Source organism: Callithrix jacchus, chromosome 5 (assembly GCF_049354715.1).
Source record: "Callithrix jacchus isolate 240 chromosome 5, calJac240_pri, whole genome shotgun sequence".
NCBI lineage: Eukaryota > Metazoa > Chordata > Mammalia > Primates > Cebidae > Callithrix > Callithrix jacchus.
This window is the reverse complement of record NC_133506.1, coordinates 120,793,227-120,811,760: the sequence shown is the minus strand read 5'-3', so window position 1 is coordinate 120,811,760 and position 18,534 is coordinate 120,793,227. Positions and strand designations below refer to the sequence as shown.

The 18,534-nt window shown below is 41.3% G+C and overlaps 1 protein-coding gene across 33 annotated transcripts in view; it reads right to left on the bottom strand.

The window, feature by feature from the left end:
* BRCA1 (BRCA1 DNA repair associated) overlaps window positions 1-18,534 on the bottom strand; it is an 85,071-nt gene that overhangs the window by 47,919 nt on the left and 18,618 nt on the right. For 11 of the 33 annotated variants that reach the window (XM_054256349.2, XM_054256350.2, XM_008996686.5 and 8 more), the window contains 5 exons: window positions 18,107-18,212; window positions 15,596-15,641; window positions 13,284-13,360; window positions 8,930-12,340; window positions 8,430-8,518 (listed from right to left, as the gene is read on the bottom strand). In XM_054256349.2, the coding sequence (XP_054112324.2) occupies window positions 8,430-8,518; window positions 8,930-12,340; window positions 13,284-13,360; window positions 15,596-15,641; window positions 18,107-18,212 (3,729 nt within the window). The remainder of the gene's footprint in view (window positions 1-8,429; window positions 8,519-8,929; window positions 12,341-13,283; window positions 13,361-15,595; window positions 15,642-18,106; window positions 18,213-18,534) is intronic. The other 22 variants (XM_008996689.6, XM_054256353.2, XM_054256356.2 and 19 more) reach the window with 5 other exon arrangements.

The following is an 18,534-nucleotide window of genomic DNA, read 5'->3' as shown; positions in this document are numbered from 1 at the left end:
GAGCCACCGTGCTTGGCCCAAAATATACTTTTTAAAAGACATTTTTTATTTTATTTTTTTGAGATGGAGTCTCGCTGTTGCCCAGGCTAAAGTGCACTGGCGCAATCTTGGCTCACTGCAACCTCCGCCTCCTGGGTTCTCCTTGCCTTAGCCTCCTAAGTAGCTGGGATTACAGGTGCCTGTTATCACACCCGGCTAATTTTTATATTTTTAGTAGAGACGGGGATTCGCCATGTTGGTCAGGCTGGTCTCGAACTCCTGATCCAAGGTGATCCGTCTGCCTCAGCCTCCCAAAGTGCTGGGATTACAGCTGTGAGCCACTGTGCCTGGCCTTAAAATCTACATTTAAAAAAATCACTTTTAGGAAGAATATCAATGGTTGCCAAAAAGCCCAGTGGGTCGGGGACAAGAAGGGGCAGGAACATGTTGTTTCACTCTCCATTTCTTCTTTTTCTGATCCTTGAAAGCAATTTTGCCCTCTACTAAAAACAAGCCATCTCATTGTCTGCTACAATGAGTTCATAGTTTTCAGGTTTTTATGACCAGAAAATGTATTCCTAGCTTTACAAAGTTTCCACTGCTACTCTGACATTGCTTTGCTGCCAATGTCTACAGCAACACCATTGCCACCACGTGGTACTCATGAGTAGTTACATCACTGATCAAACCCTAGCCAAGGTCTTGCCTCAGTAAATCTGGAAGGAAAGCACACAGATGTGTGGCCCAAATCCTTCACAGGCTGTATTAGTCACTACTGTCACAACCATCACATCTAACCTCTGTATGGCCATTGCATAAATCAGAAAAAATAGTAGTGGGGTAATTATTAATACATAAGTTTTCTTTGGCTTTCCCAAAGGAATTACTTTTTATAACTTAGACAAATTTCCCAGCAGGCAAGTGACCAAATACATTAGGGAGAATAAAACTAATAGGTTACCAAGACTTCTTAATTCTAATTCTGAAGTGCTCTTTCAATGAGCTCTATTTCTTTCTCTCTCTTTTTTTTTTTCCTGTTGAGACAGTCTTGCAGGCTGGACTGCAGTGGCATGATCTCAGGTCACTGCAACCTCCGCCTTCCGGGTTCAAGTGATTCTCTTGCCTCAGGCTCCCGAGTAGCTGGGATTATAGGTACGCGACACCACGCTTGGCTAATTTTTGTATTTTTAGTAAAGACAGGGTTTCACCATGTTGCCCAGGCCGGTCTTGATCTCCTGACCTACTGATCCACCCACCTCAGCCTCCCAAAGTGCTAAGACTACAGGCGTAAACCACCGCACCTGGTCTTCTATTCTAATTCTACTATGCTGCTCTAACCCCTACTTTTAATACAGCTACATTACTATAGAAGTTCCATAAAAGCCCTGTTTATCATGTCTTTTCCTTCCATAAAGACCTTAGTGCTCCAGCCTGGCCATCACGGTGAAACCATGGCTGAGGCAGGAGAATCACTCGAATCTTGGAGGCAGAGGTTGCAGTGAGCCGAGATGGAGCCAGGGCACTCCAGCCTTGGCAACACAGCAAGATTCTTCCTCAAAAAAAAAAAAAAGACCTTACTGCTCAGATAAGTTATACTTTTTGAACACTATGTAACTGTTAGCCATTACTGCTGTTAGAATAAAGTCCAAATTTCTAAACATAGGCCCTTTACACCCTGGTGTCATCTCTCATTTCTCCCAACACGCCTCACACGAGTTGTTTCCCTGTAACACAGGACAACTTTATGTTTTCTGGGCATTCCATGACTCTGTACCTTTACGTTACTTGCTTCCACTTGGAAAAATTCTTCTCATCTTTCAAGGCCTAGCTCAAATGTCTCCTTCAGTAATCCCCACCAGGAGGAGTTGTGAAATATGAGAAGGGCAAGTGGGGAGAATGTGGCTAATTCTAATAATACTCCTGAAATGTGCAGCACAGCAGCTGGAACTGGTCTGGAGGGAAAAACAGCAGTGGGGTAATTATTAATAGATGAGTTTTCTTTGGCTTATCTGGTGGTGCATGCCTGCAGCCCCAGCTACTCAGGAGGCTGAGGCAGGAGAACTGCTTGAACCCAGGAGGAAGAGGTTGCAGTAGGCCGAGATTGCATATCTGGGGTTGCAGTAAACCCCTGTATATCTGACCCTTGTTGGTTCATATTCATTACACATAAATATATATATAACCTTCCCATAAACATAAGTGTATTTAATGAGTTAAAACTATTTCTGTTGTTTCTACTACTACATAATAAGCCTAATCCAAATACAAGCTGAAGTCTTAGCACAAATAGTGACTTTATCATGGTAGTTTTGTTGACATGGTGTGACTATTTTCAAATATACAGAAAACTTGAAGGAACTTTACAGTGAATGTTTGTATATCTACTACTTAGAATCTATAATTAACATTTCCTGTATTTACTTTATTCCCCACCCCGCCCCCCAAAAAAAGTCCCCACCAATAATCCATCTCCTATTGGGAACAGACAATCTCTTGCTACTTGATTTACATTGCTAATGCATTAGCATACCCAAATGGAACACATGACCTAGATGGAAGAAATCTTCCCTTAATCATTTTTGTCTCTCTAATGCCTAGCAGACAGTAAGCACTCAGCAAGAGTTTAATGAGAAAATTAATGAATAAGTATAGTTAATCAGTCTTCTGTAAAGACAAACAAAACCCCAGATACCAATGATACCAAATTAGGAATTCTCCCTGATCTATATACCTTTTCTTGGTTCATTAGAAACAGGGATAAAATTCCACTTCAATAATTTTTCCTGCCTGTGCTACTCTAGATGTAAGATAGCCTGAAATATGACTTCAGCTGTTTTGGGTAGAAGCTCAGTAAAAACACTTTGCAAAATGAATTCTTAACAAATAGACACATCTCTGGGAATAAGATCAGAAATACAGAAAAACAAGGATGTAGTATATCGAATGTCAAATATAATACAGTATGGCTAAGGCAGATGTAATCAAAAATTGCAACCTTAAACTTTAAAACACAATGGACAGAATTAGATGATGGGTATATTGACAAAGACCCAAATACACATCCAAAAAGTATCATAGGAATTGCAAACAGAGAAAAGGACTCCTAAATCTTTTCATCAGTTTAGTTGCCATGGCAATCCTGCAGAAGTGGCGAATACTCGTGACAACTCAGATACAGAGTGGGCAGTCATCTCAAAGGTTTCTTGCCAACTCCAAGGGGCTTCAGGCCTAGAGGGATTTGCTCTGTATGCAGAATGGGCAGTAGAAGATAAGCCCTCTCTAACTGTAGTTCTCATAGCAATGCAAGATTAAGATTTTAAAACTGGATATCACCCAGTGTTGGCAAGGTACAGGAAAATGGGAACTATCATATACCACAGGGGCTGGAAGAGCACAAACTGGTTCAGTCTAAAGAACAATTTAGCAGCATGTGACAAAAACCAAAATCCTAGTTCTAGGAATTTATACTAGGGAAGTATTCAGGGATGTGGGCAAGTCTTTAGCTACCAGGATGCCACTATAGTGAGGTATGTAATAGCAAACTGTGCCTCTTACCCTGAAACCGTCAACACTCAGCAATAGGTCAAATAAACCATGATAAACCAGAAGGACAGAATGCCATATAGTAATTAAAGATGCAGTCACTTAAGAATTTTAATGACCTGACCGGGCACGGTGGCTCACACCTGTCCCAGCACTTTGAGAGGTGGAAGAGGGCAGATCATGAGATCAAGAGATCAAGACCATCCTGATGATGAAACTCCGTCTCTACCAAAAAGACAATTAGCCGGGCATGTAGTCCCAGGTGCCTGTAGACCCAGCTACTCAAGGAGGCTGAGGCAGGAGAATCGTTTGAAACTGGGAGGTGGAGGTTGCAGTGAGCTGAGATTGTGCCATTGTACTCCAGACTGGGAGACAGAGTGACACTCAGTCTCAAAAAAAAAAAAAAAAAAGCCAGGTGCAGTGGCTCATGCCTATAATCCCAGCACTTTGGGAGGCTGAGGCAGGTGGATCATGAGGTCAAGAAATCGAGACCATCCTGGTCAACAAGGTGAAACCCCGTCTCTACTAAAAATACAAAAAATTACCTGAGCATGGTGGTGCATGCCTGTAATCCCAGCTACTTGGGAGGCTGAGGCAGGAGAATTGCCTGAACCCAGGAGGCGGAGGTTGCGGTGAGCCGAGATTGTGCCATTGCACTCCAGCCTGGGTAACGAGCGAAACTCCGTCTCATTAAAAATAAATAAATAAATAAATAAATAAATTAGCTGGGCATGGAGGTACACGCCTGCAGTCCCCACTCAGGAGGCTGAGGCAGGACAATTGCTTGAACCCGGGAGGAAAAGGTTACAGTAAGTCGAGATTGTGCAGCCTGGTGCCTGAGCAAGACTGTCTCAAGGAGAAAAAAAAAGAATTTTAATGACCCAGTAAAAGCTAGATACAACGTACAGTATTATCTGGATTTCTCTTTTTTTTGAGACAGGGTCTCACTATATTATCCAGGCAGGAGTACAGTGGCACCATCAAGGTTCACCACAGCTCAACTTGCTGAGATCAAGCAATCCTACCCCAGCCACTCAAGTAGCTGAGACTATAGGTGTATACCACTAAGCCCCACTAATTTTTTTTTTCAGATAGAGGTTGCCCAGACCAGAGTACAGTGATGCAATCACGACTCACTGCAGCCCTGAACTCTGGGGCTCAAGCAATCCTCCTGCCTTAGCCTCCCAAAGTGGTAGGATTACAGGTGTGAGCCATGTGCCTGGTCTACTGGATATATTTTAAAGCTAAATTATATACAAGCACCCCTTGCACTCAAAGGAGTACTGAAAGAATATATACCAATAAATTGGTAACCATTTCTGGATAACACAAATTGCAATTAACTTACCATTTTAATCATTTCAAGTGTACAGTTCGGGGCATTACGTTTTCACACTGTTGTGTTACCACTGCCACTATCCATCTCCAGAACATTTTCATCCCAAAACTGAAATCTGTACTCATCAAACAATAACTCTATTTCCCCCTCTCCAAGTCCCTAGTAACCACTATTCTACATTCTGTCTCGATGAATTTAGTTTTTTTTGTTTTTAACTGCTCCTTGTGAAGCAAGGCTAACCTACAGGCAGTGTGCCCAGAGTAACCAAATTTAACTATTCTAGGTATCTCAGATAAGTGGAAACATATAACATGTGTCCTTTCATGTCCAATTTATTTCAGTTAACATGATGTCTTCAAGGTTCATCCATGGATTTTTGTTTATCTGTATTTTCTAAGTTTTCTATGATGCACATATATAACTTTACAAGAATATCAGGCTTTTCTCAACTTCACCTAATCTGACTTCAGAAAGTTCACAAAAAAAACATCATTCACTTACTAGCAGCTAAAAAGGTATTTAAGACTTAGGTGAGAAAAATAAGCCACAGTAGGATGATTCAAGGGGGTTTGGACAGCTCCACTTTAAGACTGTGCCTACAGCAGGTCAGAGAACGTAAGCAAACTGTCTAAGATCACACAGCCCAGTAAAGAACTCTCACCAATATTACTGCCAGCAATTACTGTGTGTGTATTCTGCACAGAACCCTGTGCTAGGAGTACAAATAACCAACCTAATTATTAGAAGTTGTCAATCTAATGGAAGATAAATAAATGAAAAAAATAAACTGAGATGAGCCTGAATTTTTCCATAAGGACTTGGAAAATTTTGATGCCACTTCTACAAATAAAAATTAGGAGGTCAGGCATGGTGGCTCACGCCTGTAATCCCAGTACTCTGGGAGGCTGTGGTGGGCAGATCATCTGAGGTCAGGAGTTCGAGACGAGCTTGGCCAACATGGTGAAACCTTGTCTTTCTTAAAAAAATACAAAAAAAATGAGCCAGGTGTGGTAGAAGGCACCTGTAATCCCAGCTACTTTGGAGGCTGAGGCATGAGAATCACTTGAACCTGGGAAGTAAAGTAAAGGTCACAGCGAGCCAAGACTGTGCCACTGCACTCCAGCCTGGGTAACGGAGCAAAACTCCATCTTAAAAAAAAAAAATTAGGAGACAGAGCCTGGTTCTATGATGATGATGCTAATTTTTAGATGCTATGATAGAGAATGTGTTTTCTAGACTATTCTGCCTTTTGTACAGGGACATTTCACATTGCCAAATGGTCCCATACATGGTAAAGCTGGTTGGGCGCAGTGGCTCACACCTGTAATGCCGGCACTTTGGGAGGCAGGAAGATCACAAGGTCAGGAGTTCGAGACCAGCCTGGCCAACACGGTGAAACCCCCTTCTCTACTAAAAATACAAAAATTAGCCAGGCATAGTGGTGCATGCCTGTAATCCCAGCTACTTGGGAGGCTGAGGCAGGAGAATCACTTGAATCTGGGAGGCAGAGGTTGCCGTGAGCCAAGATTATGCCATTGCACTCCAGCCTGGATGACAAGAACAAGACTCTGTCTCAAGAAAAAAAAAAAAAGGTAAAGCTTTTATTTACTTCATAAGTGACCAAACTATTGGCCTTGACCGTAAGGTCCAGAAAGTAAAATTGTGTACTTTCTTTTTTTGAGATGGAGTTTCACTCTTGCTGCCCAGGCTAGAGTGCAGCAGCATGATGTCAACTCATTGCAACCTCCGCCTCCCAGGTTCAAGTGATTCTCCTGCTTCAGCCTCTCATATATATATATTTTTAAAATTCTTTTTGTCCTCCGTCAAGACAAACTGTCCTTGGTTAAAAAAATCTTTTTTTTTTTAAAGAAAAAAGATGATTTGGCCAGGCACGGTGGTTCAAGCCTGTAATCCCAGCACTTTGGGAGGCCGAGGCGGGTGGATCACGAGGTCAAGAGATCGAGATCATCCTGGTCAACATGGTGAAATCCTGTCTTTACTAAAAATACAAAAAATTAGCTGGGCATGGTGACGTGTGCCTGTAATCCCAGCTACTCAGAAGGCTGAGGCAGAATTGCCTGAACCCAGGAGGCAGAGGTTGCAGTGAGCCGAGATTGTGCCATTGCACTCCAGCCTCGGTAACAAGAGTGAAACTCCATCTCAAAAAAAAAAAAAAAAGAAAGAAGATGATTTATGAGCAATTAAAAAGAAACACTATTAAAAATACAAAAATTAGCCAGGTATGGTGGCATGTGCCTATAACCCCTGCTACTCAGGAGGCTGATGCAGAGAATCGCTTGAACCACCTGGGAGGCAGAGGTTGCAGCGAGTTGAGATTGTGCCACTGCACTCCAGCCTGGGCAAGAGTGTGAGACTCTGTCTCCAAAAAAAAAAGAAAAACAATAACAAATAGGCCAGGTGTGGTTGCTTATGCCTGTAATCCCAGCATTTTGGGAGGCTGAGATAGGAGGATCACTTCAGCCCAGGAGACCAGTCTGGGCAACATAGTGAGATGTTGTCTCTAGTAAAAATTTAAAAATTAGCTGGGTGTGTTGGTGGGCACCTTGGTCCCAGCTACTCAGGAAGCTGAGGTAAGAGGATTGCTTGAGCCCAGGAAGTCAAAGCTACAGGGAGCCATGACTGCACCACTGCAATCCAGCCTGGGTGACAGAGTAAGACCCTGTCTCAAAGAAACCAAAACAACAAACAAACTAGATTTTAAAAGGAAAAAAATAAAGAACAGAAGTATCTACAAAACAGTGAAAGGCTAGATGGTCTCTAACATGAAGAGAACCCTGTAGCCTCCAACTTGGTACCAAAAATAAACACCAAAATTGCAATTGCTGGCAATAATATTAGTGAGAGTTCTGTACCTGGCTGTGTGGCCTTAGGCAGTTTGCTTACCTTCTCTGATCTGCAGTAGGCATATTCTTAAAATGAAGATTTCCAGACCCCTTTTAATCATCCTGCTGTGGCTTGTTTTTCTCACCTCTCTTGATACAATAGTGCTGTCACGTTTTTGCTATAGGCCAAATGATGTTTTTTGTTTGTGAGATGGAGTCTGACTCTGCCACCCAGGCTGGAGTGCAGTGGTACAATCCCAGCTCACTGCCACCTGTCTCCTGGATTCAAGTGATTCTCCTGTCTTAGTCTCTCAGAGTAGCTGGGATTACAGGCGTTGGCCACCACACCCAGCTAATTTTTGTATTTTTAGTAGATATAAGGTTTCACCATGTTGGCCAGACTGGCCTCAAACTTCTGACCTCAGGTCATCCGCCCACCTTGGCATACCAAAGTGCTGAGATTAGCAAATGGGTTTTGAAGGTTTAGCTTATTCATGAAATTCAGTATTTAGTATGCTATAATAAGCTAGGCAGTGTGTGTGTGTGTGTGTGAAATAAAAGGTGGTATGAGTTCCATCAAGGTGCTTACACTTTAAGGAGACAATGAACCACAAAACACCTGTTATGCCAATAATTCAAAGAGATGATGTCAGCAATCCTAAGAATGTGGGATACATAATACTGATACAAAGGACACCAGACACATACACACACACGCTTTTTACCTGAGTGGTTAAAATATCACTCTGAGAGGATAGCCCTGAGCAGTCTTCAGTGATGCTTGTTTCACTCTCATACCCAAATGCTGCTTCACCTTAAGTAACAATAAAAACAGAGGTTCAGATGTAAAAGCAGACTATAAACACTGCCACTTGCTGTATCTTTTTCTTCTCACTGGCAGGACTGGATTTACTTTCATGTCACAGAAAATGATTAAATTCCTTGCTTTGGGACACCGGGATTTCCTTTTAGAAAATGAAACCACAAGTAAGTACACCAATAATTACGATGTTAAATCTCATTCAATCAAAGATGACACTCTAACTGGGTGTCAAAGATTTTTGACTTTTTAGAAAAAGCACCTTAGGAGGAACACGTTTCATGTTTAAGAAGCAGTTCCTTTAACTATACTTGGAAATTTGTAAAATGTGCTCCCCAAAAGGCATAAACATTTAGCTCATTTCTATAAACAGATTGGGCAAACACAAAAACCTGATTCCAATACCTAAGTTCGAATCCATACTTTGCTCTTCTTGATTATCTTCTTCCAAGTCTATTCCCCTTTCTTCATCATCTGAATCCAATTCCTTGTCACTCAGACCAACTCCCTGGCTTTCAGACTGATGCCTCTTTTGTTTGGAAGAATCAATCAAGAAAGGATCCTGGGTGTTTGTATTTGTAGTCAAGTCTTCCAGTTCACTGCACTGTGAAGAAAACAAGCTACCAGAACATTTTGTTTCCTCACTAAGGTGATGTTCCTGGGATGCCTTTGCCAATATTACCTGGTTACTGCAGTCATTTAAGCTACTCTTCAATGATAATAAATTCTCCTGTGTGTTCTTAGACAGGCACTCAATAGCAACAGTGTTATGCCTGGTAGACTGAGGTGTATTGCTTACTTTACCAAATAACAAGTGTTGGAAGCAGGGAAGCTCTTCTTCCTCACTAGATAAGTTCTCTTCCGAGGACTCTAATTTCTTGGCCCCTCTTTGGTAAACCTGAGCCAAATGCGTATGGGTGAAAGGGCTAGGGCTCCTGCTGAGCTCTCCTCTCTGGACACTTTTGCTAAAAACAGCAGAAGTTTCCTTAATGCCATATTCAGCAAAACTAGTATCTTCCTTTATTTCACCATCATCTAACAGGTCCTCAGGTGTCTCAGAACAAACCTGACATGTATGACTGCTTCCCATATGCTGTTCTACGTTATCTGAAATCAGACATGGAGAGAGGTCTGTATTAACAGTCTGAACTACTTCATGTTCTTGCTTTTTAGTGTCAGGATGTTTACAATTACTTATAGGAAGACTTTGCTTATACATCTCAGGTTGCAAAAGCTCTAATCTAAGCATAGCATTCAATTTTGGCCTTCTGTTTCTACCTATCTCTGCTTGAATGTTTTCATCACTGGAACCTACTTCATTAATACTGGAGCCTACTTCATTAGTACTGGAACCTACTTCATTAATACTGCTTGAGCTGGTTTCTTTAAAAGCATTTTCTCTGTTATTGTGGCTAATTGTGCTCACTGTACTTGGAATGATGTTCTTGTTTCCCATTGCTCTTTCAGGTGACATTGAATGTTCTTCAGAGTTTTCCTCTAGCAGGTTTTTCTTATATTTAGTTTTAACGAATGACCTGGTGGGAATAAGTGGTGGTATATGATATGGGTTTTGTAAAAGTCCATGTTTATTTGGAATAATGAGTCCAGTTTCATTGCCTCTGAACTGAGATGATAGACAAAGCCCAGAGCCTCCTTCAATACCTTTGGCATAATCAACTGGCTTATCTTTCTGACAAACCATAGGAAAGCCTGCAGTGATGTTAACTGTCTCTACAGGCTCGCTATTAGACTCTTTCTCTCCTTGATTTTCTTCCTTTTGTTCACATTCAAGAGTGACCTTTGGACTTTGTTTCTTTAAGGGTCCAGAGTGGGCAGAGAATGTTGCACATTCCTTTTCTGGATTTCCTGGATTTGAAAACAGAGCAAATGACTGGCGCTTTGAAACCTTGAATGTATTCTGCAAATATTGAGTATCAAGTTCACTTTCTTCCATATCTATGCTTGTTTCCTGACTGTAGTTAACTTCAGGTCCCAATGGATACTTAAAGCCTTCTGTGCCATTTCTAGTATCTTTAGAACCACCATGAATTAGTTCCTTGGGGTTTTCAAATGCTGCACACTGACTCACACATTTATTTGGTTCTGTTTTTGCCTTCCCTAGAGTGCTAACTTCCAGTAATGAGATACTTTCCTGAGTGCCATAATCAGTACCAGGTACCAATGAAATACTGCTACTCTCTACAGATCTTTCAATTTGCAAAACACTTTCTCCACTTAACATGAGATCATTGGGGTCTTTGGCATCATTAGACAGTTTAACTGTTTCTAGTTTCTCTTTTTCTTCTCTTGGAAGGCTAGGATTGACAAATTCTTTAAGTTCATTAGTATTTGAACAGTTAGTAAAAGAATCAGGTATGTTTGTTAACCTCAGTTCTGGGAAAGTATCACTGGCATGTCTTTTACTTTGTTCATTTGACTTGCTACTCTTTTTGGCTCCAGTTGAACGTTCTTTATCTTCCATGAGTTGTAGCTTTCTGCTGTGCCTGACTGGCATTTGGTTGTAATTTTTTTTCTTTAGCTCTTCACTGCTAGAACAACTATCAATTTGTACTTCAGTATAATTAGGTGGGCTTAGATTTCTACTGACTACTAATTCAAGCTCATGAATATGCCTGGTAGAAGACTTCCTCCTCAGCCTATTCTTTTTAGATGCTTTGGAATTGTGGATATTTAATTCTAGTTCCATATTGCTTATACTACTGCTTATAGGTTCAGCTTTACTTCTGAAAGATTCTTTTTCCAGTGATTCTACTGGGTTAGGATTGTTCTCATTCTGAATAGAATCACCTTTTGTTTTATTCTCATGGCCACTGTTAGTAATATTCATCACTTGATCATTCCGCTCCATTTGGTTAGTTCCCTGATTTATCTTTTCAGGAGTCTTTTGAACTGCCAAATCTGCTTTCTTGATAAAATCCTCAGGATGAAGTCCTGATGTAACTCTCCTTTTACGCTTTAATTTATTTGTGAGAGGATGCTCTTGTGTTATCTGTGGTTCAGTAACAAATGCTCCTATAATTAGATTTTCAGTTACATGGCTCAAATTCGGGAGGCTTGCCTTCCTCCGATAGGTTTTCCCAAATATTTTATCTTCAATACTACTCTCTACTGATTTGCAATGAACTCTTTCACTTTTACATATTAAAGCATCATGAGGATCACTGGCCAGTAAGTCTATTTTTTCTGAAGAACTAGAATATCCATCTACTTCATTTAGAACTTCCAATGCTTCAGCTACTTTGGCATTTGATTCAGACCCCTCGTCATGTGAGTCATCAGAAGTTAACAGTTCATCACTTCTGGAAAACCACTCATTAACTTTCTGAATGCTGCTATTTAGTGTTAACCAAGCAACATCTTCAGTATCATCTCTAGGCTTCTCAGAGCATGGAGGTTTCTGCTCATTCCATTCTTTTCTCCCATGCAGGGGATCAGCATCCAGATCTACCTTTTTCTCTGTGCTGGGAGTCTGCCTATCATTACACGTTTCCTCACTTTCAGCCCATCTGTTATGTTGGCTCCTTGCTAAGCCAGGCTGTTTGCTTTTATTACAGAATTCAGCCTTTTCTACATTCAGTCTGTCTTTAGTGAGTAATAAACTGCTGTTCTCATGCCATAATGAGCTGGCATGAGTATTTGTGCCACATGGCTCCACATGCAAGTTTGAAACAGAACTACTCTGATACTTTTCTGGATGCCTCTCAGTTGCATGCTTCTCAGTGGTGTTCAAATTGTTACTACTGGATTGATGATGTTCAGTATTTGTTATATCCTTCTCAGAAAACTCACAAGGAGCTGAAAATATACAAAAATAACAAAGTACTCAAAAACTGAATTGCCATTAAAAAAATACAAACTTAATACAACTTGGAGGTGGAAATCAACTAACTGGTTATATTTAGAGAAACTTCATGAACTACCAAGTATACCTAGGATGTAGATCATACTTTTCATTTAATTCCTATTTACCCAGATTATTTCCACTTAAGATCCATTAAATTTTTAAATTCAGATTTTTCCCTATACAAAAACCACAACTCCTATTTCTCTAACATCTAAGAGGGAATTAAAAGCAGAATGGTCATCAGAAAACTGGTTCTGATGTACTCTAAAGATCATTGGTCTACTTAATACTCTGTTCTACCTACAGATTTACCACTCCCTGTATTTAAAAACTAGTAGGTAAAAGATGTAATACAAACACATCAATTAAAAGTAAAGGGGAGGCCAGGCACAGTGGCTCATGCCTGTAACTGCAGCACTTTGGGAGGCCAAGGTGGGCAGATTGCTTGAGTCTAGGAGTTTGAGATCAGCTTTTATAGAGACCTGTGTCTATAGAACCACAAAAAATTAGCCAGGTGTGGTGGCATGCGCCTGTAGTCCCCGCTATTCAGGAGGCTGAGGTGGGAAGATAGCTTGAGCCTGGGAGGTGGAGGTTGCAGTGAGCCGAGACTGCACCACTGCACTCCAGCCTCGGCAACAGAGTGAGACGCTGTCTCAAAAAAAAAGTAAAGGGCAACAATCAGTTATGGAAGGTCTTATTTGAGCTACATTAGTGTAGTAACATTGAAATTTAATGGGCCATACCGTGACACTTGACAAAGAATGATACTTAAACTCTGCCAAGAGATTTTGTGGATTGTAAAGGTCCCAAATGGTCTTAAGAATAATCTAATTACAGTACAGTATCTACCTACTCTCTTAACAGTGCCTGTTAAGTGGGAAACCTTGCCATTACCCTTTTTTGCAGAATCCAAACTGGTTTCATCCCTGGTTCCTTGAGGGGTGATTTGTAACAATTCTTGATCTCCCACACTATAGGGATAAGACAGAAGTCCTAATAAGAAAACACTAGTAATATGCATGCAGAACTGTAAAATGATCAAGATCAAATATTTTAGCTCTTTCAGTTGCAGAAAGCCAACCAATCTTATTCACTTATTGAAAGCTACTCTCTCCTTTAAAAAATTATAGTTGAAATGGAATGGTTGCCGGGTCTGGTGGCTCACGCCCATAACCCCAGCACTTCGGGAGGCCAAGGTGGGTAGATCACTTGAGGTCATGAGTTCAAGACCAGCATAGCCAACATGGTGAAACCCCATCTCTACTAAAACACAAAAATTAGCTGGGTGTGGTGGCGTGTGCATGTCGTCCCAGCTACTCGGGAGGCTGAGGCAGGAGTATGGCTTGAACCTGGGAAGCAGAGGTTGCAGAGAGCTGAGATCATGTCACTGCACTCTAGCCTGGACAAGGGAGTGAGACTCCGTCTCAAAAAAAAAAAAAAAAAAAAGAAAGAAAGAAAGAAATGGAATGGCCAGTTATCTGGGTGTGGTGGTGTGCGCCTGTAGTCTCAGCTACCTGGGAGGCTGAGGCAGGAGAATCGCTTGAACCTGGGAGGCAGAGGTTGCAATGAACTGAGATTGCACCACTGCACTCCAGCCTACGGTGACAGAGTGAGACTCCGTCTAAATAAAAAGAAAGAGAAAAAAAGAAATAGAATGGTCAAAGACTGAGGATGCAGTCACAAAAATCAGGACAGTAGTATAGTAGTGATTTATGGACATGCAAATAAAAGCCAAAATTTAAATGATAACCAAAAGATAGTTTTTAAAAACACTTAAAAGTATATCTTAATGACAGGCAGAAGCAAGGATATGTAAACAAAGGGAACACTAGGATTGCAGATAACCCAACAGAATGCAAACCACCACTTTGCTACATTACCTTCTGTGCTTTTTCAGTCTAAAAACCACTTGCTTCCAATTATGAGATTAGGGAAGTCAGTTATAAACTAAAACTGACAATATCACGCCTGTAATCCCAGCACTTTGGGAGGCCAAGGTGGGTGACTCACTTGAGCTCAGGAGATTGAGAACAGGCTGGCCACTATGGTGAACCCGGTATCTACTAAAAATACAAAAATTAGCCAGGCATGGTGGTGCATACCTGTAATCCCAGCTGCTCTGAAGGCTGAGGCAGGAGAATCATTTGAACCAAGGAGGTAGAGGCTGCAGTGAGCCAAGATTGTGCCATTGCACTCCAGCCTGGGTGACACAGTCAGACTCCATCTCAAAAAAAAAAAAAATCTTGGGCCAGGCACAGTGGCTCACTCCTGTAATCCCAGCACTTTGAGAGGCTGAGGCAGGTGGATCACAAGGTCACGAGTTCCAGACCAGCCTGACCAACATGGTGAAACTCTGTCTCTACTAAACACAAAAATTAGCCAGGCATGGTGGCGTGCACCTATAATCCCAGCTACTCAGAAGGCTGAGGCAGGAGAATCACTTGAACCTGGGAGGTAGAGGTTACGGTGAGCCAAGATCATGCCATTGCACTCCAGCCTGGGCAACAGAGCAAGACTTTGTCTTAAGAAAACCAAAACACAAAAAAACCAACTTAGGGTCAAGCAGTAATTCCTAAGGAAGGTAGATAGCGTAGTTGGGGGCTGCTTGTAGATTGTTATATAAGTTATATAGACAAAGCTTGAAAGATAAATGGAAATAAGGAACAGAAAGAGTTGAAAATAAAGTCCTGGAACATTTTCATCAGTCACAATTACTACTGTGTCAACATTACTATACTGAGGAACTTAGAGAATAATAATCTGCTAGAAGCAAGTATGTGCAAAGTTCTACTGTTGTCCTCAATTCCTTTGGACAGTGCTAATACCTAAATCAAACAAACAAAAAGGGTATTTTCTCCACTATAAAATGAGAGGACTAAACTAGATGATCTCTAAGTTTTCTTCCAATACCATTATTTTATTTAGAGAAACACCAGCCTACTTGAGGGAGGAAGGTGGGAGAAGGAAGAAATTCAGAAAGAAAGAAAACAAACAAAAAAACCTGTGGGGTATGCTTAGCACTGAGTGATGAAAAAAATCTGTACACCCAATCCCAAGTTGTGTGTTTACCTATATAACAAACCTACACATGTATCCCTGAATTGAAAACAAAAGTTAAAATATTTTTTAAAAGAGAGACATCAATCCTTAATATTAACTAAATAGGAATATACCAGCTTCATGGAAAAAGGTTCTCTTTGACTCACCTGCAGTAAGTTTTCTTATTAATTGTATCTTCAGAAGAATCAGATCCTAAAAAATTTCCCCCCCAAAAAAAATCGATAAAAGGTTTCTTAATTAAAAGGGTTAAACAAAAAATGTACTTGTTGAAAAACATAGTCATCTATAAATATTTACTAAGTAACTACTATGTGGCAGGCACAATGCTAGTTAAGCCAGTATGTAATACAGAGAAGTGGTTAAAAGCACAGGCTCGGCCAGGCACAGTGGCTCTTGCCTGTAATCCTAGCACTTTAGGAGGCCAAGATGGGTGGATCATTTGAGATTAGGAGTTCCAGACTAGTCTGGCCAACGGGGTGAGACGCCCTCTCTACTGAAATAAAAAACACAAACAAAAAAAGCACAGGCTCTGATGCCTAATTTCCTAGGTCTGAATCATGGCTCAGCCACTTACTAGTTTTACTATGTTGGAAATGTTTCAGAACCTCCCTGTGCATTAATTTCCTCATCTGTAAAATAAGTATAATAGTAACAATCTCAGGGGTCTGACAAGCATCTAAATGAGTTATGCAAGAAAAGCACAATAGTGCCTGGAATCTAGTTAAGTGCTCATAAATATCACTAGTATCATTATTTTTACAATACCTGTTATCTAGGAATTTATGATTGTAAGGGTGGAAAACAGTTAAGTGTTAAGATGGTGGTGTGCCTGGGATGTCAAAAGATGGCTACCCTTTTAAATTAAAAATATATTTTAAAAAATACCCTAATTAGAGAGCCCAGTTTGAATTCTGAGCTCAGCTCTTCTTTTTGGAGATGGGGTCTTGCTCTGCCACCCAAGTTGGAGTGCAGTGGGATGATTTATAGCTCACTGCAGCCTCAGACCCCTGGGCTCAATCTATTCTCTCATCTCAGCCTCCTGGGTAGCTAGGACTACAAATGCACACTACCATACCCAGCTAATTTAAAAAAATGTTTTTTTGTAGAGATGAAGTCTTGTTATGTTGCCCAGGCTGGTCTCAAACTCCTGGCCTCAAGCAATCCTCTGCCACTGCTGAGATTACAGGTGTGAGTTACTATGCTGGCCTCAGCTCTTCTTTTTATAATTTTTAATATGTTTTAAAAAATCATTATTTTTTAAAATTATCATTATTATTATTTTGAAATGGAGTCTCACTCTATCACCCAGGCTGGAGTGCAGTGGCATGGTCTTGGCTTACTGTAACCTCCGCCTCCTGGATTCAAGAGATTCTCCTGCCTCAGCCTCCTAAGTAGCTGGGATTACAGGCATGTGCCATCATATCCAGCTAATTTTTTTTGTATTTTTAGTAGAGAGGGGTTTCACCATGTTGGCCAGGCTGGTCTCGAACTTCTGACCTCAGGTGATCAACCTGCCTCGGCCTCCCAAAGTGCTGGAATTACAGGCATGAGCCACCGCATCTGGCCAAAAATTTATTATTATTTTAAAAATAGAGGCCAGGCACAGTGGCTCAAGCCTGTAATCCCAGCACTTTGGGAGGCTGAGGAGGATGTATCACAAGTTCAGGAGATCAAGACCATCATGGCCAACACAGTGAAACCCTGCCTCTACTAAAAATACAAAATTTCGCCGGGCGTGGTGACGTGTCTATAATCCCAGCTACTCAGGAGGCTGAGGCAGGAGAATTGCTTGAACCCAGGCGGCAAAGGTTGCAGTGAGCCGAGATCGCGCCATTGCACTCCAGCCTGGGCAACAAAGCAAAACTCCATCTCAGAAAAATAAAATAAAATAAAATAGAGACAGGGTCTCCCTATGTTGGCCAGGCTGGTCTTAAACTCCTGGACTCAAGCAATTCTTCTGCCTTGGCCTTCCAAAGTGTTAGGATTACAGGCATGAGCCGCCCTGCCCGGCCAAGATTCTGCTCTTCTTAAAAGGCTTCCTCATCTAGTACAATTTATCTTGGATCTCGTTAAATACTGTAGCAACTCATCATCATGTTTTTTCTTACTGCTACTCTCCATCTTTCCAAAACATATTTAAAACCAGATATTCTTTCTCTTGCTCGCCACCCCCCTGGCCTTTTTTTTTTGAGATGGAGTCTCGCTCTGTCGCCAGGCTGGAGTGCAGTGGTGCGATCTTGGCTCACCGTAACCTCTGACTCCCTAGTTCAAGCTATGCTCTTGCCTCAGCCTCCCGAGTAGCTGGGATTACAGGCATGCGCCACCACACCCAGCTAGTTTTTCTATTTTTAGTAGAGACGGGGTTTCGCTGTGCTGGCCAGGATGGTCTGGATCTCCTGACCTCGTGATCCACCCACCTTGGCCTCCTTAAGTGCTAGATTACAGGTGTGAGCCACCATGCCCAGCCTCTTGCTCCCTTTTTAAAGTAAGATTCTTCAAGGTGGGAACTACATCTTTTATAACTCACCATAGGGCTCAAGAAATTCACTTCCCAAAGCTGCCTACCACAAATATAAATTATGACTAAGATTTTTAGCAAAACTATAAGAAAAGCAATCCAGAAATTATTAAATACTTTAAAAATCTGAGACCCTTACCCAAGTCAATGTAGACAGACTTATTTTGAGGTTGTATCCACTGCTTTGTCCTCAGAGATCTCACAATTCCAGGGTTAGAGAGCTGGACACTGAGATTGGTTTCCTGCTAAATAAGTATGTTAAGATCGGTCAAGCAATTGTGGGCCAATGTCTGTGCTTTTCCTCCTGAAGAGACACTTGACACCATGGACAAAATAAATTGACTATCATCAGTCAGCTAACAGGTATGACGCCTGGAAAAAATGTCCAGAAAATTATACACTAAAATGTCTGGGGCTGGGAGCAGTAGTTCATGCCTATAATCCCAGTGCTTTGGGAGGCTGGGGTAGGAGGATTGCTTGAGGCCAGAAGTGCAAGACCAGACTAAGCAACAGAGTGAGACCCAGTCTCTAAAAAATAATAGTAGTAAAAAATAGTAACAATAAAAT